The 25,763-nt window shown below is 43.6% G+C and overlaps 1 protein-coding gene across 3 annotated transcripts in view; it reads right to left on the reverse strand.

The window, feature by feature from the left end:
- Positions 1-3,452: 3,452 nt before the first annotated feature.
- Positions 3,453-25,763, reverse strand: part of GPRIN3 (GPRIN family member 3) — a 427,889-nt gene continuing 405,578 nt past the window's right edge. For all 3 annotated transcript variants that reach the window (XM_069630751.1, XM_069630750.1, XM_069630752.1), the window contains one exon: positions 3,453-23,994. In XM_069630751.1, the coding sequence (XP_069486852.1) occupies positions 21,529-23,892 (2,364 nt within the window). In that variant the 5' untranslated portion in view covers positions 23,893-23,994 and the 3' untranslated portion in view covers positions 3,453-21,528. The remainder of the gene's footprint in view (positions 23,995-25,763) is intronic.

Raw genomic sequence — 25,763 nt, forward strand, 5'->3', positions numbered from 1 at the left:
GAGTCGGAACCGGTATGGGAGGTAGTCATGGCGCAAATAGCGCCATGACTACCACCATACTCGGAATGAGGCCCAATGTGTTCTTGTAGAGCTAGCCAAATGTAGAACAGCATGCCCAGACACAACTGCTGACAATGAAGAAAGAAGGCTTTGGAGCATCCCTATTATTGAAAAAGGATGGATGGGGATGAAGCCATGATCCATTTCCAGTGACACCACTTAAGCACGCCAGGCTTATATAAACTCCAGAAGGAATGGAAGAGGGACAGGAGAAGGTGGTTTAGGCAGCAGAGTCCTTTGCTACCATCCTCATTTTGTAATATTAAACTTGTTATCCTTACAAGTTTGCTTTTTAGTCGTATTTCCATAGAGGGGTGTATTTATATTTATTCTGGTGTGAGCGTAATTAGGGACACACTTACAAGTGGTGACTATTCTGACGGGATCCCAGTCTCCCCTTGTACTTTGTGGAATGGTCCCAGGCCTCTTCATCAGGAAAGAGCCACAGCCACCTACAGCGACCGGTCCCCCAAATAAAAAAATCACATGTTTTCTGAGCGGTTTTGTAAAGAGCCATTTTAAAAGAAATCCTCTCTGCTCACTGAAGTGTGGTGTCGCTCTAGGCCAGTATTGGGACCTCATAATGGAGGGAAACTCGGTGAACATGCACATGTGTGTAGATTCTTGTAAAAGATAACAACAAAGGGACAGGTTTGTATGGCAGTATGTTGGTGTGAATGGACGAAGTACGAGGTCAATGGCCCCTCCTCAAAACGAGATTTCGGAGAATGCCGGGGCCCAGCACCGGCAGGCCCCGGCCCACTTAAAGCCCTGGTTGTACAGTAGCTGGTAAGTTGTTAAATTGGGGTACGGGGGCCCTAGGACGGATGTTCTAACCTTGTATTTCTTCTTCTTCACAGGGTCTGAGTTTGTGGATGCAGAGTGCAGTGCTGCGGCATCAGGATCAAGATCACTGGATGTCAGGAGATGAGTCTGCATATGAAGCGATGAAGCACTGGTTTCCTGGAGATGAGTATGCAGGAGAATGCCTGGTTTCAAAGGTAAGTAAACTGGTCTAAGCGGCGCTGAGCGTCGCGTTGCACGCGAGTGCACAGTAACGCGAAGCACCGGACTTAAGGATGGAGCAGCTTATATAGATGAGCTTCTGAAGCCACACCCACCAGGTTCAGCCTGCCTGCCACACCCTGCCACACCTGATGAGTCAGCACATGAGAATGTTCTCTGAAATAAAGGCTTTCAGCTCCTGGAAAGTTCTTGTAAAATAAAAGCACTCCTGCACTGAATTAAAGTAAAAGCACTCCTGCACTGAAATAAAGTGTTCCTGCTCACATCTCCATATGAGCCTGGTGCGACTGAGTCCAGTCAGGACCCTTGTGTTTATGGGTCCCAAAGGGACATAAATGTGTCGAAGTGACCCATTGCCACATCACTAGATGGTGTGGTTTTTGTGTTCTTGGGCCTGTGGCCATGACATACTTGTAGATAGAGAACCCAGGATTAGGATTCACCTTCTACCACACGTCCTGATGAAGGCCTTTACATATAAGCTCCATTCAACAGCTTGTCTCTGGGCCGAAACACAATAGTGTCAAAGATTCCTTTACTGATCCAGTGTTGACTCCACACAATGATATACGTTTTTTCTGTTCACTGAAATTTGTTCCGTGCTGTGTTCACATTGTATTTGTAAAGCACAATATGCCGACGAATGAAAGCAAAACATGTTTTCTGTTTATCGAAATTCAGAGCACTTGGCTGGGTTGTACTCACCTGTATTGTACATTTTAAGTGCCAATTAAGAATGTCTCTGGGTACTCTATCCCCACATTTGCCAAATATATGTAAATTAAACAGGTAAGGTCAAAACATTTCTTTTTTGACTTTTTTTGCAACCTGAGAAACATTGTTGATGCTGTGTAGGAATACAATATGAAATGAATGTGTGATCTCTCTGCCTGATTTTTGCGATTATTTACACATGTGACCACCTGGGCTTTTCAGGGCTTAGCCAGGTGCCCTTTTAGATTATTTTTTTACACTTGTGTCTAGGACAGGGAGGATAGCTCAGGGGCAATGCGCTTGTCTTGGAAGCAACATACCACAGCCCAACAGAGATTTGAATCCTGGTCCCCGACAATAAGTGTTTTAGAAAACATTAATTCATTAGTTGAGGATGGAAAGGTATGCTTGCATAACATGAGAGTTTGAAGCTCTGGTCATTTTATTTTGTTGTCACTCTACCCCTGTTCCCTGTATGTGGGTATACATTGGTATGGATGCACATGTGGTGACTGGAAGGCTATGGTTGGTGTTTACATCTTTGTGGGTACACAGGTGTGTGCTTTGCATTTTTCGCAGTTGTGTCCTAGTGTTACTTTTTCTCCTGTGTGCATCTGTACCCCATGTGTTACTTGTGAGGTGTTAGTGTGTGTAGGCAGTTCCTTGGGTAAGATGTATTGTAATGCCAAGATAGGGTGTAAGAACCTCTGAGGTGCCCGGGTGGTGGCTCTAACACTTGGCTGCATGTATTCCTTCTCCCCTGAGTACGCCCTGTACTGTTTTCCTTATCCTCAACATTGCCTATCGTGGCTGTGTGAAGAAGGGTGATGTGTGGCATACTCCTTCTACCCCTGCGTGCCTGCGCCTACGTGGGTGTCTGTGTGTTGAGTGCTATGATGGCATGAGCTTGTGAGGTCATCCACAGAGTGTTCCCCTCCCAGGGTCAGGGTTCCAGGAGTGTCTGTTTTTAAGCTTGCTAACTGAGTTGTGGGAGCCGGTGAGTCTGCATATCCGCATGTACTTAAGATGAACATGGACTTAATATAATATGATGTGATATGATTGGTTATTTATAAGGTGCCTAATACCCAGAGGTTTCTAAGCGTGGACGCGGGGATCGAACCTGTGTTGCTCCCTGTCGTCTTGCTTCCACGGCAAGCGCGTTGCCCCTGAGCTATCCTCCTGAGACTTAAAAAATGGAACATACCTCCAAGACGTACGTGGTAAGTCCAGCATGATCTGTATGACTAGATACATTTTGCTTGCTTTAAGTTGTGGTGGCAGGAAAAGGTATGACCTTCTCAACCCATTGTTTACAACAACATTTAATCAATTTAAATTGGCATAAACTTCACCCAAATCTGTGACCCCGAATCCCGTCAAAGTTCGGCCAAACCCAAATAACCGGAATACGGTGAAAATCGGGGGACTTGGGGATCAGCTGGATTTATTTGCCCATTCTTGCATGGGAATTGATAATTACGGTTAAGCATGGTACGAAAATGCCAGGCAGAACTAGGCCTGGTGAACCTACCCTTTGGGCACAATGTGCGTATGGTTATTGATTAGTGCCGAAATATTGGCCGCTTTTTAACATGCTCCTTGTGTTACAACTTCCTCCAATTTTTCAAAGGTAAAAAGACACACACATGTTATTTAAATCAAGGTGTATCTTTAATGTGTTAATCATAGACATGTGTCATGTAAAACATTTAGGTATAGCAAATACGATAGAAACTTCACCAGCTCAGGAATGTTCCACACCCTACCGCTCTTCATGCATTTCTCTAAATGTAGGTCTAATATGAATGCTCGCTCAAGTACATTTTGCAGCTTCACTCTAGTTCTACTGTGTACACCATATTGAGTATTTTGTCACTAAAAAAATAAAATACAGTCACAAGAATTCATGTTGGCCCGTGAACCTGGTTCTATTTTTCTGAAGGTGGAATGTTCATGATCATCAATGAGAAGGCGACTGTCGTGATGTCAGTGACACGTCTCCATTTGCTAGGTCTTTAGGCTGATATCGCGTGAAGTCCTGCTAAAATGATGGGACTGTAGTATAAAATGTAAACATTTTCCTTCACCGTCACTCTTTACAAAGACAACGCATTGAATCGTCTAATGCAAACTGTTTTACAATGACAATGGATTACTCTATTTCGGGTCCTTGCTAATTCAGTTATATTTCCTTCCTGGTTCTGAAATACTGGGGGCAGAGCCTTGTGCTGGTTCAATATTGATACAGACATGAACATGTGTCTACATAATTTCTTTGCTCATACAATTATACAACAGTATTATCAAAGGTTCACAATACACATGGTGGTGTTTGTTCGTGGGTGTTTCCACACCTTGCCTCACATCATAGCAAGGGATGAGAGGGTTCAGTTTACCATTCTCTCTCTCACACACACACACGCACGCACGTACGTACGTACGTACGTACGTGGTGGTGCTGCCCTTTTCAAACAATGTGAACAGCAATGTGACTTGGGTACTCGGAAATAACTTAGCTGAAGACCCACAGCTTGAAAAATGGGTTACGAGGACTGTGTTTGTATTTCAATGTATCAGACAGGACTGTGATGTAACACACGACTTCACAAGAATTGCACATATTTCACTAAGTACTGGCTCGCCTTATGTGCACAGTGCAAATTAAACATAATTCCACAAGTACACATTTTTTGTGACACAGCATGATTGGCACATGTAAAATGATTTAATTTTACAATGTTTTGCTCTTCCAGTGAGATAGTGAACATTATTGCTAGGTTTTTGGTCTAACATACACATCAATACATTCAGAACGTTTTTTTTTTGTGGTTTTAAACAAAAGATTACAAATTCCTTGGTCTTGTTAACCATGAAGGAAATAAGTCCCACATTTGCCAGCGACATAACGTCTGTACATCAGGGTTATAGCGTGAACTGTGAGGAGGTGCCGTTGAAGATTACATTTAAAGATGGACGCTTAATATTCTGTTGCTGAGTACCATTTGTTTTTGTGGTTTCAAACACAATACAATGTACTTCTTTGCAGATAGTTTTAGTTTCAGTCAGGGGAGTTGCTAGGTCTGGAAAAGACCCGGGGCTACGCTGATGTCGGAACTGTTGGGACTGGGGGCTAGCTAGCCTTTTGGCTGTAGTTCCTGAGATTCTATCCGGGGCTACAACCAAAAGATCAGGGGCTATAGCCCCTTTAGCCCCCCCCCCTAGCAACGCCCCTGGTTTCAGTTTATCCACTGCATTTTTGGACATGTTTAAAAAATACTACTCGTGGTTTGGTGTTCAGCGCTCTCTCAAAATATTTCACATTCTGAAAATGGATAATTTCAAAATGGCATGTTTGCAAATCCCTTTTGACAATCTAGTGAACGTAATCTGGCATGGGTTTCTCACCAATGCCCTGTGACACGACGTGAGTAGTTCAAGGTGATCTCTAACTCGTTTCTATTCAAAAGCATGTGTCAAATCACTCCAAAGATACCACGAGCAGGAGTAAGCCAGAGTTACTCATAGTAACTTCTCTAGTGATTTGAGTAGCACTCCGCCGGAGTAAGTCGAAGGAAAGTCAGAGTGAGTCAAGGGAAAGTCGGAGTTACACCTGGTAACTTCTCTATAAATCGACTCCAAACCATTTGCTTGAGGGGATCTGAATAAGTGTTCTTAACCTGGTCACTATCATAGCCTGTTCTTGCCTAACAATAACAAAGCGTGAAGGGGAACTCTGATTTCTGTGTCGCAGTTGCTTCAATCCAAGCACATGAAGGAAACACCATGGGCGTCTTAGGTTGCTAGCTGTCTTTGCTGCTGCTCTTAAAGAGAGTGAGGTACAAACACATGCAAAGTGGTGCCAAAACAGAAAAACACTTTCACAACGATGTTACTTGGTTGTGGGTTGAGAGGACACGTATGGTACAGCTCTTTGTTCAATGCTTTTTTAATGTCCCCTCCCTTCCGCTCCAAGTGTGTCACCTTTGAATGTCACACAGTTTGGTATTTAGTCACGGTTGCTGCACCCAATGTATATCTAACCGTCTTTAAAATCCTTGTACCTTTGTTAAGACGAGCCACACGGGCAAAGCTGCAAGCAAAAAGAATACGAGGCTCATTCCGGAAATGATGTAATGCTACTGCCGAGTATAAGTGCAAAATATGCCCAGTGATAGTACCTTTAATTTAAGTGCGTCACCATCAGGTATCCCCATTAGCCAAAAAGATGATGTTTTAAGAAGATGGTAATTGCCATCTAATATACAAACAATTTTGAGTTGGCCTTAAAAATGACCTTGCTTGTAAGCATGTGCTGCTATATGAATGTGTCGTATTGTTGCTACATAACACTTATGCCAGAAGGGGCAAGTATTATTTTTGCAGTGTACATGCCTATTCCCGAGGAATGTACATGTGTTTGCTAGTGGCATGTTATTTCTTCTGCGCCCGTAGTGGATCATTTTACCGCCATTATTGTATATACATATATGGCACTACTGATAAAATAATGTATCATCACCAGCAGTGTGGATATACAAACAGTGGCACATGCTTCCAGTGTTAATATGTCTCCACTTGTGGCATTTTTAACACCAGCAGTAATTACCACCGGAATCATTTACCGCCACTGATAATACTTAAGACTAATATTGCCGCGATCACCTCCCGGTGGAATGGTAATGATGGAAGTGGAGGGATTTGCCAACAGCAGTATTTCTTCGAGAATGAATGCCTCCGCGTCCTATACCGCCCTGCGCTTCATCAGCCATGTCAAGTAATACCTTCTGAAGTCACTATGGACAGACATTTTTGCCACATTGTGAAACATGTCAAAGGCGGTTTGGGAAATAACTCTTCGTCCTTGATTGATTATTTGTCAGGAAATTGTCAGCTGTACCAAAGAAATCAAGGATTGTTTTGGGTGGGTTAGGGGGGGACGTGTTGGGAAGTGGTGGCACTGGAGGTTGGAAAGGTCTCACCTAAGCCCCCAACATGTTCTCATGGTGCCAGAACAAGCAGGCAAAGAACATGTGGCCACAATTAACATAGGTTTCTAGGTTGTAAAATCATGGCGTTTATCAGTGGAGCAGGAATTTCAGGTGGCAATGAAAAGAACATCTGGAAGCTGCATGTGCACATCAGAGGCGCATCCACTCTTCCAAAGCAAGACAATGGCCAGCGTGAACCATGATTGACTGTCTACACCTAGCTCCTTTATGATCCTGGTGATGATGGTCAATGGTCTTTTAAGTACCTCCCACATGTAAAATACCACCTAATTATGAGTTGGGAGAGCCTGGATCATTTACGTCCTCGGTACTGTCACAAATGTGACATGGATCACAACACAAGCCTGGACAAAAGTTACTTATACAATTTAATTTATTATTAGGGCAGTATAATTCCAGGGGGAAGTGGTGTGTTCAAAGCAATAATAGATAAGGTTAAGAAACTTAGGATTTAGAGGAGCATTGTTGATGCTTTATGCTTTACATTTTTTTATAAACAACATCATTTTGCTTTAAGAGGTTTTCCACACCCTCATTTGCCCTTCTAGAGAGAATCTCTTGTGTGTGTCTAATCAGGCTTATGGGTTTCCTGTGCCCTGGGATGATCACCTTATCATCTCTCAGTTCTTTGATCCCCACCCTCAGACTTCAGGGTTTCTTGCACACTTTGATGATCTCCTGAGCATCTCATGCTTCTTGATTTTTAGGCTCGGGCTTAAGGATTTCGAACACTGTGTGATTATCCTATCATAGCCCCTGTGCTCCTTGGTTCTCAGGCTCAGGCTTGAGGGTCTCTTTTAGTCTTTTTAGTGCCTTTCAGGGCTTCGTTCCTCAATCTTTGGCACAACGGTTTCTCGCTCCCTGTGATGATCTCTGCAGTGAAGAGGTTCTTGATATGGTCTCTGCCACCTCGCTCGCACAGGCCCCTTGCTCCTTCCCCAAACCCTGCCTCACTACTCCTATTCTTTTTGTGATCCTCCTCATTGCTACGCCATGCTCGCGTGCCAGCATGGTGCCTTCCACCCATCACTTTTGTGGTTATAGTTTGTCTGACTATGTGAGAGAAGGTATGCCCAGACGTGGGTCACTTGTTTGCTGCGCCGTAGGGAACCAAGCTGCATCTCACCGAGGGGGCCCATCAAGGCTGAAACATGTCTGGGGTTGCTTGTGTTTCCATGCAGAGGGGACCTGGCCTAGCAGCTTGGGCTGGGCTGCTCCCATTGGTAGCAGCACCTTACGGATTTGCATATGAGTTGACCCCTTTTGCAATGGCGCAGGCAGGCTAAAAAAGAGTAGTGTGGAAGGTTTCCCAGAGCAATGCCAGTGGTTTAGATTCATTCCAAATCTTCCACCCATCACCAGGGACTCTGCCCCTTCCGATCAGAGCTCCACCCATACCCCCTGCCTTAGGCCATGCGTACCCATGGAAGCCTTCCTTGTCTTTCTATGATCTTTCTGCTTCCTTTGGATGTTCCTTCACACTCCAACATTTGACCTTTTCTGTCCTTCTGATGTTTCTACACCTGTACCTCTTATTCTCCTCCAGCTTTCCCTGATGTTTCCTCCACCCCTTACTTTCCTCTGTCCTCCTCTTGATGTTTCTTTACTTCTGCCTCTTAAAATCCTCTCACACCCTCTGACATATTCTCTACCTCCACCTCCTAATCTCCACCAACCTCCTCCTATTCTCCTGCCAAATGTCTCCAGATCTCATCTCCTCTTCCAACCTCCAGCCTCTACACTGAGAACTCCTTTTGTCTCCAAAAACTTCACAACACTGGTTTACTCCAACCACATCTAAAATCTGTACTACTAGACACACCTCCTGCAACTGTCTCTTCATTCAGCCACCCCTGTACTCCAGCTCCCTCCAATCTCCTTACAACTCCTGCACTCTCCAGCTTTTACTCCAAACAACCACCCAAGTTGAATAAGAATCTGGGATTATGTAGCCATGTAACCCCTCCCACTGGGATGGACTCCTTGTGAGGGCCTCCAGCTATGCAGGCAAATTGGCGAGGCACTGGTATTGGTGGGTCTTAATACTTTCATTTGGAATCACTGAAGAACTATGCTGTGTTCCGCCATTTTGGATTTCAAATCCTCCCTCTGGTTACTGTTGGCCTTGCCACACACTGACTCTTCCATGCCTCTACCGTGGCATTCATACTGCTTTGCATTGGGAGTGTATATTACTCATAAGAGGCATTGTGCAGATGTGGAGCTCTGTATACACAAGCTTGCAAAATGAAAAATATGGCTGTTTTGCCAGCATGGGCTCGTTCAGTTTGTTGTGTAGAAAGTGCAAGTTTGTCTGTTACAGCTACACAGTCTGCCTAAGTGGGCCATGCAGAAAATATGTGCTTGTTGTGAGAAGCCTGAGGGTATTCCCTTTTCTATTCCCCTTGGGTCCTCTGCCCAGATGGCCAGGGAAAGGCCATCGCCTTTGGATCCTGACCCTGGGGGTGGACAAGTGAGGGAGGATCACCTGGGTGGAGGGTCCTTGTTGACTAGGAGTGAGAGGCCCTTGGGCGAGACATGGTATCCCCTTTTCCAAATGACAGCCCAACCAATCATTCTCCAACCTTTATGGGATATTGCAAACCAGGTTCCCTTATGCTACTCTATCACTGAGACGAGGAAGAGGCAACTAGGAGTCATACACACCAACATGAAACTACACCACTCTGGTACTGGGATGAGGAAGAGAGCCTCAAATGAATACCACTATAAAGATCAGGCATGTCTCACTAATAAGCCTAACTATGGTCAGGCAATTGAAAGAGAGGACTACCACCTGCAGCTCATTCACAAACAACGTGTGTATAAAAGGTGGGAAAAAAAAGAGCATAGAGAGGGAGAGAAATGTGAGACAATGCTGGGAGCCTTTGGATGCAGAGCTGCAGTGTAACCAGGGTTGGACCACCAGGGGCTGCAGGAGCTGGCAATCCAAACTGGGATGGTGCGAGAACAGGAGTTCTTTGGTGCAATTGCACGGCAAGAGAAGGCAGCATGCTGAAGGACCGGCCTTCTAATAAAGAAGCAGAGTGCTCGTTCTCCTGTGGTGATGCAAGAGCGCGGCAGTGTCTCAGGGGCAGAGGAAAGAACCCTGAAGACAACCAAGGTGAAGCATGTCCAGTGTGGTATGTGAGAAGCATGTGGAGAAAGCTGGTGAGTTCCAGAAATCAGGAAACCCGGTGTGAAACTGACCGTGAGCGCTGTGAACTATTCTCCGGTAATTGTGAATGTATACATTGTAGCAGAGTGGTTGCGTGGGTCTGAATGGAGTACAACACGTTCTCAAAAGTATCCATTTGAACTGTTCATTGAAATTAACCATTATATAAACTGTTAAAGGGCCTGTGGACTTTGAAGACAGAGAAGGAGCAGTTCTCCACAGTTCCAATCTGAGAAACAAACATTTCAATGGTGAAAATCGTCATTGCTCAATTTAATAAAATACCTAAACCTCTTTAAACCTCAAGTTGAATCAAAACAAAGCTGATGGCTTTTCCCTAAATATTGGAGTGAAACAAAGGTGGGGAAGGGTACCCCAATGAACACAGGAAAGGGATAAAACCAACTCCAAATATAATTGAAGTGCTACAGGAGAGTAGTGCTTCCATTGTGAAATATTCTGAACTTGGGAAAGGGAACGCCAGTGCTTACAGTGTGAACTGTTTTGAACTTGGCAAAGGGAACCCCATTGATTCTGTTGGTAGCTGCTTTAAATTTGACGAAGAGAACCCTGGGTCATGATTTAAACAGTTTCCTTTTTGGTTTCCAGAGGAGAATTTTGAGACTTTGTCATAAAACAATTTTCACACATGGGAAGATGGTTGGACAGAAGCTGCGAGCTGGAAGAAGCTCACAACTTTGGGGGTTAAACACTGTTTTCTTTTGTTTGCTGATATCCCTCCACATTTTACAGAATTAGTTGTGAGGGCAAGTATAGGTTTTGGACACAGACCGATTCTTTAGTTGAACTTCTTGACTCTGACGTTTCTTAGTTTTCTTTAGGTAGGGAAATCCCACCTTAGTATAGGGCAAGATTGGCCTTTTTCCATCGTGACATTTAAGTTTCAAAGTTTTCATTTTAAGATTTGAATCTGTTTTCTGTGTCCTTCTTCATGATGCCTTCACATTTCTTGCTACAGCTATGAAGGCTCCCTGAGTAGGTGTGACAGACACCATACTCCAGCCAACCGGTGCAAACCTCGTGAACCCAATGTCCCAGAAACCGGCTTGTCCTGGGACGTCAACCCACCTCCTGAAACAGTGGCGGCTTGGAGTCATAAGGGTTGTTACCCAACATGCGAGAAACTGACAAATACTACATTAAGTGGATATACCATGATAGGTTTGCCAAGACAACCCACAACATTCGACAGGCTCATTCCTGAAAGCGGGCGTTTACACAGCCCATCAGAAGAGCCGAGGCTGTATCAACGACAATTCCCCAGAAACGTTACCAACGAGTACGCGACAGACACCAAAATCAAGCTGAACCACTCACCTGTCTGTCAATTCCCCAGTAATTCTCCTTCTCAGGGACATCCGCCTGTACCATGGTGGCTGCCTCAGAAGGCAATCACAAACGTGATGGAGTTAGGGGTGGGGCTTCCATGTCTTGTAGCCTCCATGGGAAATGCTGCCTGAATTCTCATAGGTGTTCACCATTCCCCAATAGTATAAAAGGATATTTACCCGATATTTTGTGTGTTTTATGTCTCAACAGGGAGGAGACGCTGAGAGAAAGACAGACGAGTTTGAATGGGCATGCTAAAACGAACGAAAGGAACGCTGTAATACTAGCTCATCTGTATTTAAGAAATCAAAAAGACTTTCTTTTTGTTGCATGTAACCTGAATAAAGGAGTTAAGCAGAAGTTTGACTCATCTCTAACAGTAAGTCTTGTAGAAAGTCTGATTTTCTGGTTTGACAGTATGCAAGTTCCCTGAGCAAGTCATATAGAGATGTTCAGTTAGGTACTAGGTCTATATGAACTTATCAAGGGGCTCACAGAGAAATTCAGAGAGAGACTGGGATATCTTTCGGAGGGTCCGTCAGCACAACCAGAGAGATATAATTCACACGATGCCTGATTATTCAGAGCTTCAAAGCTCAAGTTCCTTAAAAAGACAGAACTACCAACAATGCTCATATTTGGAGAGGATTATGCTTTGGAAAAACATTGCATCCTTGGGGGCTGTCAGCCTCAAACTCGGAAAGTGCAGAGCTGTGACTTTTAAAGGGATAGATCCTTTATCATTATGCTGGTTGAGAACAAGGGGCTGGTTGGTAATGAATGTGGAGGGTTGGTGTCTCTTCTCAGCTGGTGTGTCCCTGGACATCTAAAATGCCATGTTCTTGGTTGTGAACTATGTGATGGTCTCATGCCTTAGGCAGGGGACCAAATAAGGGTGACAAGGGGGTCCCCTTAAACCACCTTAGGCACATTGTTCTCTATGTCGGTGAGGCCCCTAGCACCATTTCTCATTTCACTAAATATCCCCAGCAGTAGGCAAAGTGCATCATCACAGAACATAGAAATCACTGCATTGAATAAATATGGCTTTCACCCCCGCTGTAGGGGGTTGACATGGCCATTGACGGCCCACTAGTCCGAGATCGGCCGCGGCCTGCAGGGCGTTAAAGGCCATGACCGCCTCCCACAGCGGGGGGTTAAAGACATTCGCACTCTGGGGTTTAGCTGGGGTGCAAAATGCTTTTTTTTCCCCTCAGGCAATTGGTGTCGCTTGCACAGTCAATCTCCCGAAGAAAAAACATATATGAAAAAAGATGGCCGCCACCATAGTGAAAAGGGACTAACTCCCTTTTCTATTTCTATAGCGGCAGCCAGGTGACAGGAGGAGCGCCGGGATTGGAGCACAAAGATCCGGTCCAACAGGTAAGTGTGGAGGGAGTGGGTGGGTAAGGAGGAAGGATTGTTTTGGGGAGAAGGAGGGTGGGGAGGCAAGAAGGAGAGGCTTCCTTTAGCCTCCCCACATGAAAAAGAAATGTGGCACTACCGGGGAAGGACCTAGGGTGGCTGGAAGCAGCAGGTGCAGAATGTGATTGGCTGAGCACCCTTCCCCGGGTGTGAATATGCATTATTTATCTCACGCAGTATTTTCTATAAACTATATGCAGTAAAAAACGTTTGCTGTGCCAACTCATAATTAGGTCGTATTTTAAAAGGCTCTGCATTACATATTTATTCTGTGCATGCACTTGCTATGTACCCATGCCATAAAAATACCATACACTCCCAACTAAGAATTGGGTGGTATTTTAAAAATAGGAAGTATTTAAATTACCATATACTTTTAACATTACTATCATACTCATTGTGAAGCCTCTTGTCCGTAGTGCTGGGCTCTTCTACCACCACATTGTAAAATGTGGTTACGTTTTCAGAATGGCTAAAACATGGGGAAACCATTTCCATTTAAAGTCAGTAAATGTAATGTTTACTCTTGCATAGTCCTTGTGGACATCCTAGAAAACCTGACGAGATTTTAATAGACAATCGGTGAAAGAGCGCAGTTCTGCTCCCTGAACCCGCCAGTTAGATTTGCTGTACCTCAGCCAGGACAGCGTCAGCGACACACCACTCCACGGCTGCCTTTGAGGGCTGTTTCCAACATAAGTCAGAGAACTCGTTTGCATGCAAACATAACATCCAGCCGCGGCATGTTGAAAGCCCTGACACAGCCCGGATGTCCTGACAACACTTCATGATCAATATCCCACTTAGGAATTAAGGCTGCCAGGGTTCCTGTCACAGCTCACTGTTTCCAAGGCAATGGATCTCGCCGCCCTCAGCAAAATGGCGGATTATGTCCCACATACGCAGGTTTTTATGTTTGACATACAATAGCACAAGTAAGCCTTTGAGGTGGTGAGCATATATATGTCTGTGTTATAGGGCCCTCCTTACACACTGCGTAGTTAAACTTCCCAAGCATTTAGTGCAGAGGAGCAAATACACGGAAATCAATGGACAATATCAATACAACACATTTGGCCTGATTTCCAAAGCGTTTTTCAATGGGATTGCGCAATTGTAAAACGCTTTTGTAAATCACGCCCTGTGTATATATAAATATGCAATTGTTGAAAAAAAATCAGAAAAAGAACTTGCTTGCAAAGAATGTTTCCTTGTTAAAAGATAAAATTAATCATTTGTGTGTTCATTTGCAATTGCATGTTGTAAAGCACAATCTGTATGCGCGAAATTGTCCCCATGTCTCCTCCTGAAGCCAAGTTTGCTTCACAACACAGGGTACATCATATCCTTGAGGGGGCATAAAAGCCAAGCTGATACACACAGTAAAGGAAACTCAATATCTGTTTGTCATTCCTGAATTGACTTTGGGTAGCACAGAGATGCTTCAAAAACTATTGATATAATCAAAAATGCTACTTTTGTGTAGGCATTGTATTGGCAGCTACTATCCTGCAGTGCACCCTGCATTACACGGAGGGATGTCAATATCCAGATTTTGTGAATTTGATCTTGTTTGCTGCTGGCCTGGTTCGTCCCTGGGGCAGAATAGGGTTGACGCGTTCTCTCCTGCTCCTTTGGTAGAAATTCGGTCTGGCATCCATGATATCCCACACATAACAGGGCCTCATTACCGGTCCGGTGGTAACCGTGCCGGTAAAACCGGCAGGTAGCTGCTGGACCCGTAAGGAATTACCAGCGCCCGACTTCCCGGTGCCACCGGGCTATTCCAAGTCGGGAAGTCAGAAGCCGGCAATTTTGTTAGTCCACATTCCCATGGGAATGGGGACACGGGAGCACCGGCAACGTTAACAACGGTGCCGGTGCTCCCGTGAGAACTCTGTGAGCCGGTGCCGTTCCGCCTGGCAGGTCCTGCCCTGGCGAGCAGGATGGCACCTGCCCGCAGAGTTGTACTGTGCCGGTCTGGAAACAACGGTTCCGGACTGGCAGAGTTGTAATGAGGCCCATAGAGAACAGCGTGGCTAATGGTGAACACACTCACAGCAGTTCCTGCTGTGCATATCCATTTGCATCGCACCACTTTGCATGCACAAGGAGACACACAACATACAATATTATATCACCAAGTCCTCAAATGTGTGGCTGCGCCCAATCAGCCAAACATAAACAATTTGTAGCAGTCATAATTTACCTAATTCCAAATATCTTGCTATACATCTTAATGACCAAGTAAACCACAATATCTCAATTAGCTTCCAAGTCCTCAAATGTGTGGCTGCGCCCAATCAGCCAAACATAAACAATTCTTAGCAGTCATAATTTACCTAATTCCAAATATCTTGCTATACATCTTAATGACCAAGTAATCATCTATATCTCAATTAGCTTTGGAAATGTCTTCAATATGATTAAAGGATTGGTGTCAGCATGTACCTGCGTGACAGGTGAGTGGCACAGATGCCCGTTTGCAACTGCTATTCACCCTAATGAGGACCTGAACAGGGACCACAGATTATTGTGGAGACGGTGGTCTTAGACAAGAAAGGTGGGAATGCACATTTAAAGGTACAGATTTAGAACAGTAAAGTAAGGGTGGACATTTTGTGGTGGCAATGTCTTTCATATGGGGCTTACCTGACGAGATAAGAAAGAAGAAAATCAAAATAACAATAGAAAATCGGGGTAAATCAAACGAGGAAAGAAGCAGCGATTCAGAACGAAATGATGGGGAAGGAGATTCAAAAAATTGGTCCTGGTTAGCAAAATCGTTAAACAATGTAAAGAAGAGCTAATGCCACGAGGAGATAACGAAGCTAGTGATAGCTTCGTGGAATACTAGAGGATTTTCACATCTCCTAAATTCCCCTCCTGCAATCTTAGAAAGGGCAGATTTGATATGCTTACAAGAGACATGGATCACCACCATGCCATGTGTGGATGGATTCAAAGTAGCAATAAATCCAGCCGTAAAACAAAAAAAAAGGGCGGCCAATGTCAGGTCAATTGACTCTAATTAAGAGAACAAGCGGTCTAAAAATCAAATCGGCCCGCATTTGGTCACCTTTCCTGCAGGAAGTCTGTTAAGAGCAAATGGAGCTGAAAGAGAAGCACTTCCACCTAGTGCACATACTAAACATTTATTGGAACTCAACACCAAATTCAAATCAAAAGCTTGAGGATGACATCATTGAAGCCATCGATTCCATTCTGACAACTGATTCGAAAGCAGTAATTGTGTTGTGTGGAGACTTCAATATGAAGCTAATTGAATTAGATCAACAGAGAACAACAAAGTCTGACAATAAAAGATACAAAAATGATTGTTGGCTAGAAGGATTGTCACTGAGAAATCTCTCAATGCTCAATGAAGCGACAAGAGGAGACATTCCGGCAAAGCCGACATGGGAAAGAGGAAACCAGAGATCTATACTAGATTATATCTTCGTCTCTGAAAACATACTACACGAAATAATCTCTTTCAAAGTCACCAAAGACAAGCAAAGTGACCATAACATCATATAGACAGAATGGAAATGGATCAAAGTTAAGAAAAGAGAACAGTGGTGTTGTGACATCTCAGTGGGACCAGGGCGAAATAGATTAAGGCTAAAAAAAAACGGACATTAAGGAGATATCTGACCAAATGCAAAGATGCCAAGTAAAAAGTTCAACTGCTGGAATCGAATATCAGCAATTGCTAGAAATCTACGAAACTGAAAATAAGTTTTGTAAAAAGACTCAAAACTATAGAAGGCACACGTACAACCCAGATATAGCGAGAAAGAAGAGAGAACTAAGGAAAACCTTAAGAGAAATTCTTGCGACAAAAGGAGAAACGACTCAAGGCTCAATAAAAAGAGCAAAGAACCAATATAACAACTGGTGTAAACAACACAGAGCAAAGATGGAGCAAAGAGATGCCGAAATAATGCTGAAGGCACTGAATCAAAGGAACTCCCGAGGCTTTTGGGCCCTAATAAATGAATCAACAAACTCAGAAAAAGCCATGATAACGAATATGGTAACAGAAAATGACTGGTAATGTCACTATAAAAACCTATTCAAAAGAAGAGAAAGCACAGGTAAAACTGAATACCAAACAAAAGTACCATGGGATATTGAAATAGACAAGGAGGACATTCGAGCTACAATTAAAAAGAGTAGCACATCTAGAGCGGCAGGACCCGACGGTCTCTCCAATGCCGACTTAAAACAAAATATTGAAGAATGGTCCGAATTCTGTGACATCTTATTCCAGGCAATAATAAAAGAAGGAAGGATCCCTACAACCTGGAAATCAGGGATCATTGTGCCTATATTCAAAAAAGGCCTGCGCTCTGACCCTGCAAATTATCGGCCCATAGCCCTCCTTGACGTTGTAGGAAAAGTGTTTGCAACCCAACTCCTTAACCAACTAACAACCTGGATTAACCAAGAAAAAATATATGATGAGCGACAGTCCGGGTTTGTCAAAGGAGTAGGATGCAGCACGAACCTTCTAATACTAAACCTATTGAAAATCGATGCCATCCGAGCAGGTCAGAAAATCTACCTAGCATTTATTGACATGGCAAATGCGTTTGATGGAGTAAACAGAGAAATCTTATGGTACAAACTAAAAGAAATAGGGTGTCACGAGTGCCTAATTGCTGCCATCAAGGAACTTTACTCAGACACCTACATTCAAGTACGGTTAGATAGTAAAGGAAATTTATCTAAACCAATTCCCACAGAGAGAGGTGTAAAACAGGGTTGCCCATTAGGGGCGACCCTATTCAACTTCTACATCTCAGAAGTGGAAAAAGCTCTGGCAATCGTAATCTCATTTCCACCAAGCATTAACGGATTACAGTTACATCACATCCTATATGCCGACGATATGGTGATCTTGGATCGCACACCTATCGGTTTGCAGCGCAAACTAACAGCATTAAAGAACTATACAGAAGATCTCGGACTAGAGATAAACGTAGCTAAATTGGAAATCCTAGTCCTAGAAAATAAAAGAGGAAGAAAGCCATTGAAATATAGTACAAGCTGGTTCGTAGGAAAGACAAAACTGGAGAAAGTACATTATACAAGATATTTAGGTACACTAATCAACTCCAGTGTTAACGACGAACCGATGATGGAAAAAATCTTAAATAGCTGCAGGCAACTTACCACACAAGGAATCGTAATGCAAAAGAAATTTGGGAAATTCACGTGCGAGCCTGTGAAGAAATTTTATCAAAATAAAGTGACACCGATTCTAACCTACGGGGCAGAGAACATGTTTGGCTGCGACCACAAGATATGGGCCAGATGCAAAGGATTCTTCTGGAAAAAATCCTCCAGATACCTCAAAGTACGCCGACATCTTGTGTCCTGTATGAAGTAGGGATGTCCACCCTGAATGCGAGGATCATATGGAACAAACTACTGCTCTTCAGGAAAACTCATGATGAAGCAAACTTGCCAACGTTTAAAATCCTGATGGGAAATGAAATAGGGAAAAAATCAGCCCTAAGAGATTGGAAACAACAGTGCAGAGAGGTCCTCAACCAATTGGGCACGGATGAGACCACACTCTGGTCTAATCCAGATTCTGTAAAAAAAAATTGTTAGATCTCGACTGGATCAAAATTGGTGAGAAAAGAGAAGCACAAAAATCCATGCTAAATCAGCCTAAAGAAGCAAAAAAACTGAACACACTCCAGAAATATCTGGTTTTATCACCATGTAAACGTGTCCGAAGACTCTACTTGAAGTTTCGCCTGAACATCATAGAAACAAAAGAAATTCTGAGGACCAGGCGCTTAATCCCACAGGGAAATGTACTATGTAGATTTTGTGCGAAAGAAGACGAAAAATTAAAACATCTTATCCTAAAATGTTCCGAACTGAATAAGCAACGTGAAAACTGTTTAGGTAAAGTGATGGAAAACTATCAGACGCTGACCACTGAGGAGTGGTGGAGGCTATTACACCTGACTGAAAGTAACTCAGTGCTGATTGCGCTTACGCGATTCTTAAACATATTACAGAATCAACTAGAAATGAGACCTATTATTCCCAAAGGCGAGCCCGATTCAGCAACAAATCAAAGGAGAAAAACTTGCACAATGAAATCATAAGCAACAACATACAGAGGAACTAAGAAAAATAGTTGCAATTTAGTGACAATGAACAAGGTCTAAGACCAAAAAAAGGTTAAAGAGACACTGCAAGTTAAGGCAATAAGCTTTGTGTCCCTCCTTTTTTAGTATGTGTATTTCTCTTTTTGTTTTGTGTTTTTTCTATCTTTTTAAGCAAAAAGTTCTTTTTTCAAAAGTTTGTTCAAACTAAATGAAAATAAAAAAAAAATAATAATAAAATATGGGGCTTCAGAGGATGAGATGGCCAGGATTAAGTTTTTAGAGGGGAGAGGAGGGATTTAGGCAGTGATAAGGAGGCCAGGAGTAAACATGAAGTCTTCTGCACTTAGCAAGGCGACATTATCGTGGGATAAAGCTGAATCTCATGTTAATGCCTGAGGTGAAGTTAGGGTAGGGAATTATCCCAAGTGATAATGACCCCTCCAAGGAATATAAGGCTGTTAGCACTTTTTGGTGAATTAAAGTAGTGTGTTTGCAGTGTTTGCATTTAGGTTGCCATGGAAGTCAGACATTTTAGAATGAGGTGAATAATTAAGCCTTATATTTCCAGCGAGGGGTCATTAACACAGGACAATATCCTGCCTCAAGTAATTGCATGAGGCGAAGCCGAGGTTTTTAAAGTTGGGGAAGGGTCATTAGGCCAAGCGATAATTAGCTCTCCCGAGGTCTATAATGTTTTAGCAAATAGAGCTGTCTAACTAAAAGGGAACGTGCTTGTATCTTGGGGTGAAAAAAAAGAGCACACACCAGTAACTTTGAATGTTAATTTAATGAACATGGAACTAGAAAAAATCAACTTTACACATTTTGTGTTTTATTGCTTGGGCAAATGAACTGCACACGCGCCTCCCGGCCTTTACAATGCTCATGACAATTGTTTCTCTGCTGCTTAACAGGCTGCTGCTCAAGTCAGAATGTTTGTAATGAGGTCTATACCAGAGATTACAGACTACATTCCGAACATTTTGAATGGCTGGGAGGAGATCTGCAATTGAATCAATGTGCGAACAGATATTATTGACTCAAATCCGAGCATTCAAGAGGATATTAATAATGACGTCCATCTGATCATTATGCACCAAAAACGTGTTATAGCTATCATTCATGTTGACCAGCCAACGTTATGATTGTTTAGGAACATTAAAGTCAAATTAAGATTCCATACCATATTTTGAACATACAAAATGGATGGTAATAAGAGCGAAGACATTATTATCAATGTTATGGAAAAGGTAAACTTCAAATCAGTGAACGTGTTTCTTTAGAGGTACAAAGACAACTGAATATGATGGGATAAATCGATTAAGAAGCACAAAAAAGGTATTCTAAATTACTATTCAGTGCCCATGGTGTTTCCCTCGCTTCACTTGCTGGGAGAATAGGTGAGGGGCAACACAGGTCCGAATCCCAGTCCCGTGCTTAGAAACTGGTTTCCGGTAATTTGTGGGTTACAAAAGATGAATACATTTATTCACTGTTACCAAATGAGAGATCCAATGGTTGACTTTTGGAATGTGCTTTAGACTTTTTCTATAGATCTACAGGCGTTTCTAATCCCTGTGAGACAATGTTCAAAAGGTGGCATCAAAATAAGACCGGGAATAATGTGACACATGCTTGATGCTTGGCTGCTGCAACGTAATCTAATCTAATGGGAACCTTCTGCTTTGTTCCATGTTGTGTATTTAGGGCTACCACACAAAATATAGGGTTCAAGTGATGCATTTTGATTAGTTAATTTTGTGGAACTAACGCCATGGCCATGGCCATGACTCAGTGCTAGCTGCTGGAAGTCACCATCCATGTGGTTGGTTTAGAGTTCATGGTTGGGTGCAAGGCTGTCGTAGAAGCTGTATTCAATGAAAGCATTTGATTTACATGGAAATGAAAACCTGTACCCACATTTGTATCGCCATGTTCAAAATCTCTGTGTAGGTGAGCAATTTGCTGAACATTTGATCATTTACAGTCAATTTCCAAATGCACTGATAACTATTACAGGACATCTCCAGATGTCATAATACGGGCATTTCCCTAATCTTCACAGCTTTTGAGCCAGAGTGTAAGTTCACTTTCACCTGCTCTAGAACTTGACATTACCCTCTAATCCATGGCAAAGGTCTATTTTCTTTAGTGGTAATCCATGTCATTATTGTGACAGAAAGCAGAGAGGGCTAAAAGGTAGTATACTTGATATTCGCCGTATCAATCATTATAGCTAAAATTGAAGCCTTGAACATGAAAGATGCAGTGGAACTACAGGTGCGTTAATGTGCATCGTCATAGCTGTTTAATGGATGTCCCTTTGAAACCCTACGCCCATGGATTAAAAGATTTGCATCTTCGATTCAAACTTAAATTGTCATTCGACTCCAATCTCTACTAGGATATCTCTTATCCATGCATTCGACCGTGACTGTAAAGACAAATTGTGCTATTTACTTGTTTGGCAAGGAGGACCGATGTTCGTTATCTGGTCTTTGTGTAGTATGCAGGACCGTGGAAGTGGCAAACCATTTCCAGAGCTACAACCCACAGGCAGAGTGTGCGTATGGATGCCTGCGGAACTGTATGCGTACAAATTGAAAGATGACATTATTTAACACTGTCAATCTAACACGGAGGAAGGTGGAGGGTGAACACAGCAATTAGGTCGTCTAAAGTTCTGGAAAAGGGACTGGAGAACATTGTTTTGTCTCCTTTTCAGCTTTTTACTCGAAGAAGTGTCTGAAGATATAGACTTGCGGTTCAGCTTTAGCTGAGCCCGGATCATTTTCTCATGCTCTCGAATTTGCCTGGTCAGGTGGTTCTGAATGGCAATTCCTAAAGACTCTGGGTCCATGGAAGCACCGTACACCTCCCACGTCATGCCCTGCTCATCCCACACAACGTCCTTCACGCTCTTAGACTCCTTCCCTTTCTCCTCCGATTTGGAACTTGCCTGGTTCAGCTTCTTGCCCAGATGCAGTTTAGGCTGATCAGAGGTGGCAGAGGCTGCAAGTTTCTGCTCCTTCTTCTCCTCCCGGGCTTTCTTAAGACGAGGGGTATGTGGGGAGGAAGCGTGACTGAAATCTGAAGCTGACCGTGACTGGAGGCTCAGGCTGCTGGATCGCTTGGCTTGTTCATTCTCCTCTTGGAGCTTATCCTGCTCCTTTTTTATGAAGACTTGGAGGAATTCTTCCACCGGGCCACCTGTGGCTCCAATATTGCTGTTTATTTCTCCATCATAATTCAAAAATGCTGGCTTGTCATCCTTCTTTGGCTTGATGATGTCAGTAGTGATGATAGCTTGCGTGGTTCCCAGTTCATTTGTGATTTTGAAGTGGAAAGGCTTTCTGTCCCCGCCTCCATCAGTAGCCGGCTGGTCATGGTCTGTGGTGCGGTTAGCACGTAACTGATTATTTTCTGCAACACTGACAAGGTGCTGGCCAGGCCTCTTGTTCATCTCCTGGCCTGGCATGAACTGGGGTTGCTGAGTTTTGATTTCAAGTGGCCTTTGACATTGCTTGTTCTGGTTACTGGCTTCAATGTTAATTTGATAGGCAGGCTTCACATTCAGTAAGACAGGGTTGGATAATGGATGCTGAGGTAGCCCGTGACTTTCTCTCATGGCTTGTGCATCGGAGTCCCCTTTGTACATTCCCATTGGGTAGTTGGATGCTTCTGGGCCTTGATAGGCAACCTTGGTTAGGTTTGGTGAGATTTTACAGGCTGCCTCCGCGGACATTCCTGGCCTTCCATGCAACTTGAGATATGCAGGATTTAGTACCTCCATTGCAGTTGCTCGAAATCGTACCTTGGGCGTAATTACTTGATTTAGAGCCATATCTTTGTGCAGAGGCATACGATAGGCATTGCCATGCTGTGGGTGGCCCGGCCTTCCACTACCTCGGTAAATGATACACACTTGTTCTTCCCTGTCTTTTAGCTGAAAAGGATTTTCCCTTAAATATGCAGCAAGTATGCTCGGGCTGGTGGTGACTGACTTACTCTCTACATGGGCCACAGCTTGAACCTCAGCATCATGGTAGCTATGTGTCTCTGTTGTCATCGTTCCCATGTCCTTGTACTTAGAGTCCTTTGACATGTCTGGTTTACTTTTGTCCTGTGCGGAATTCTGAATTGGCTGCTGCTCAGATGCGCTGGGCTGCAGAGACATCTCCAGATCTCGTGATGTATCAGAAGGATGGCGAGATAGTGCTTGTGGGTCACCTCTCGCATTTGACTCTAAATTAACCGGACAGTTACTGGTCTGCTGAACTACAGTCGGCACCCCGCTAGGCTCACAATTTACTTCTGACGTGGCAGCTTTTGGAGGTTCGTACGTAGAAGTGTTCTCTAAAGATGGCTTTTCATTCTGTCCTGTGGGTAGGCCACTTGACTGAGTTACACCATTGCGAGATTCTTCATCTTTAGATCTGCACTCCTGCTGTTGACATGGATCCACAATGGATGCTTTATTGGCTATGCTGGTTGTATTTACTGAACAGTTGCCATCTTTTGAAGCGGATTTAGGGAGGGGCTGATCAATTTGCATTGTTGGTTTAGCAGAATGCACATTGGACTGGATGTCCGTCACATGCACTAGGTTTCTTTCACCTGCTGGCTCATGTTCCTCAACGACACAGTGGTTTGGTAGCTTGTGATTAGTGAGGGCCTGAGCATCTGATGGAAGTTCTCTTGCTGCTGGACTGGTAGGCGAAGGTGGAACTGTCTGATTGAGACCCTGTTTGCCCAGCTCACATGGCTGCTCACTATTGGGCGTTTCAATGGATGTACTACAGTTGAGGTCAAAGGATCCCAGTCCTGCAGCCTCTGCTCGTGGCATGGGGACTCCATTACCATTCTTCTCCGTGATCGTTTGTTTATGTTCATGATTGGTGGATTCCGGGTTTATCAGGGAAACCTTCTCTTCAGTGCCTCCAACTATTGTATCTTTGGCAGACCCCTGAGAATCGGATACAGTCCCCATGGAACTTCCGTGTGTTGCAGCTTGAAGCCAGCTTCCTCCGGTGTGAGTTCCCTGTTTCCAGAATCTCAGTTGGAGTCAAGGAGAAGGCTGCACAAAATCTCTCTGTGAATGAAAAAACAAAACCAGGTTAGTCTCATTTGGAAGGGGTTAATGCCTCAAATATTCCAGTTGCACTGGGAACATATATTGCAATTTGATCTTTCTAAAAAAACCGTATTATGTTTAAAAAATGTGTAGAAAGCCCTAGCAAATCTTTCTATTGATCTATGGATTTGTGGGGAATCAGAGGACAGGCAGCACACCTTTGAGCATGAGATGTATTTGTTTGAGAACCATGGTAATTAACATGAGTGAGATATCTGAAGCAATTCCAAATTCCAATAGAGATTAAGGATTGTAATCATATGAAACCAGTGGGATTAGCTAAGTAACAAGCTAACAGATTGTCAATTCCAAATCCAGAGCTATCTAGCAATGATTTTTAGGAGTGTCGATCCTCTTACAATTCTGGTTTGTTTCACAGTGCAGGTTCCACAGTGTCCTTCAATAAAACAAAAATCACTTTTCCACACTTTCCTCCCATTCTGCAACCCAACCGCCCCCACCTTCCCCTTCCACAGGACCACCATGCTCCTTAGAAGACATATTTACAGCACACCTCATAGAGCACAACAGTTAGGGATAATTCTCCACACAGGAGAGAAACTTGTGGACTGGAACGTTCTCTCCAAGTATGATGCCTACAGCTACACTTAACTGCCCTTCCTCCTGTGTCTAATAGCATTTGTTTCAACAGCTGAGGACATATCTTCCATATTACTGTATTAAGCCAAAATGGAAGCCATTAAGCCTCCGCATTAGTTAGGCTCCCATTAATCCAACAGGCCAGTTCTTCCACATAATTCAGTTCCCACATTTCTCTCGATCATTCATCTTCAGAAGTTGTTGTTAGTTGTTTTCTTCCAGCACCCTTCCAAGCAAGCTCTGACTGCTAAAAGCCTATGATGCAACATATGTGGGAAAGTTCTACTGCAATCCTCTTCAGGTGAGATGTCAAACAACACCATCATGGGGTCTAATGTATGCTCTGTTCACCTCTGTGTTGTTTATCCAAGATAGAACTTCTTCTCAGTCCACCTGTATATAGTTGCATCTCCACCAGACATGCCACTGTTTCCCTGTCAACACAATTCCTCCAAAACAACTCACTCCTGCAAACATTCTCGACATTCTAGTGGTCTGGGGAGGCTGTCATTTGCATGCCACTTGAATTGAGTAGCCTATTGCCATTGTTATACAATAGAGAACAAAGTTTGGCAGAGAACATAAAACAATGCCTGCTTTCTATCTCTCTCTAGCCCGGAGGGCCTTAGGACTTTTTGATTCAATAACTTTCCAGTACATTTCTGAGACCGGGCCCTTACACCCCTGCGGGAATTCAATACCTTTTCACACCCTATCAATTTCCTAGATGTATTGAGCTTCCATTTGTCTTGGGAGAGAATACCCGTTAACTGGAGAAACCAGCAAACTGAGAGACTTCCTAAGTTGAACTCACCTTCCAGACTGTAGATATCATTGAATTCCCTATCCCTTCAAAGCTGTCCTGCTCATTCCACTCCAGCCTGAAACCAACCCTGGAAGCACAGCACTTTACTAAAATCCACCCAAAATTGGGCACTCAAACAGCTCAAGGGTGTGGACCAGTGATCTTTGGCTCTCCCCATGCCACACAGACAGCAATAAGAGTTGGAAGCCACCTAACCAGTTTAGTTGTTCTAGATTCTAACAACCATTCCCCCACTGCAACTGGCTTTACAACTGAGTCTCTGATATGATCATTACCCTAGGTTGAGCTAAAAAGTAATACT

Source organism: Ambystoma mexicanum, chromosome 6q (genome assembly GCF_040938575.1).
Source record: "Ambystoma mexicanum isolate Mex_15411 chromosome 6q, UKY_AmexF1_1, whole genome shotgun sequence".
Lineage (NCBI taxonomy): Eukaryota > Metazoa > Chordata > Amphibia > Caudata > Ambystomatidae > Ambystoma > Ambystoma mexicanum.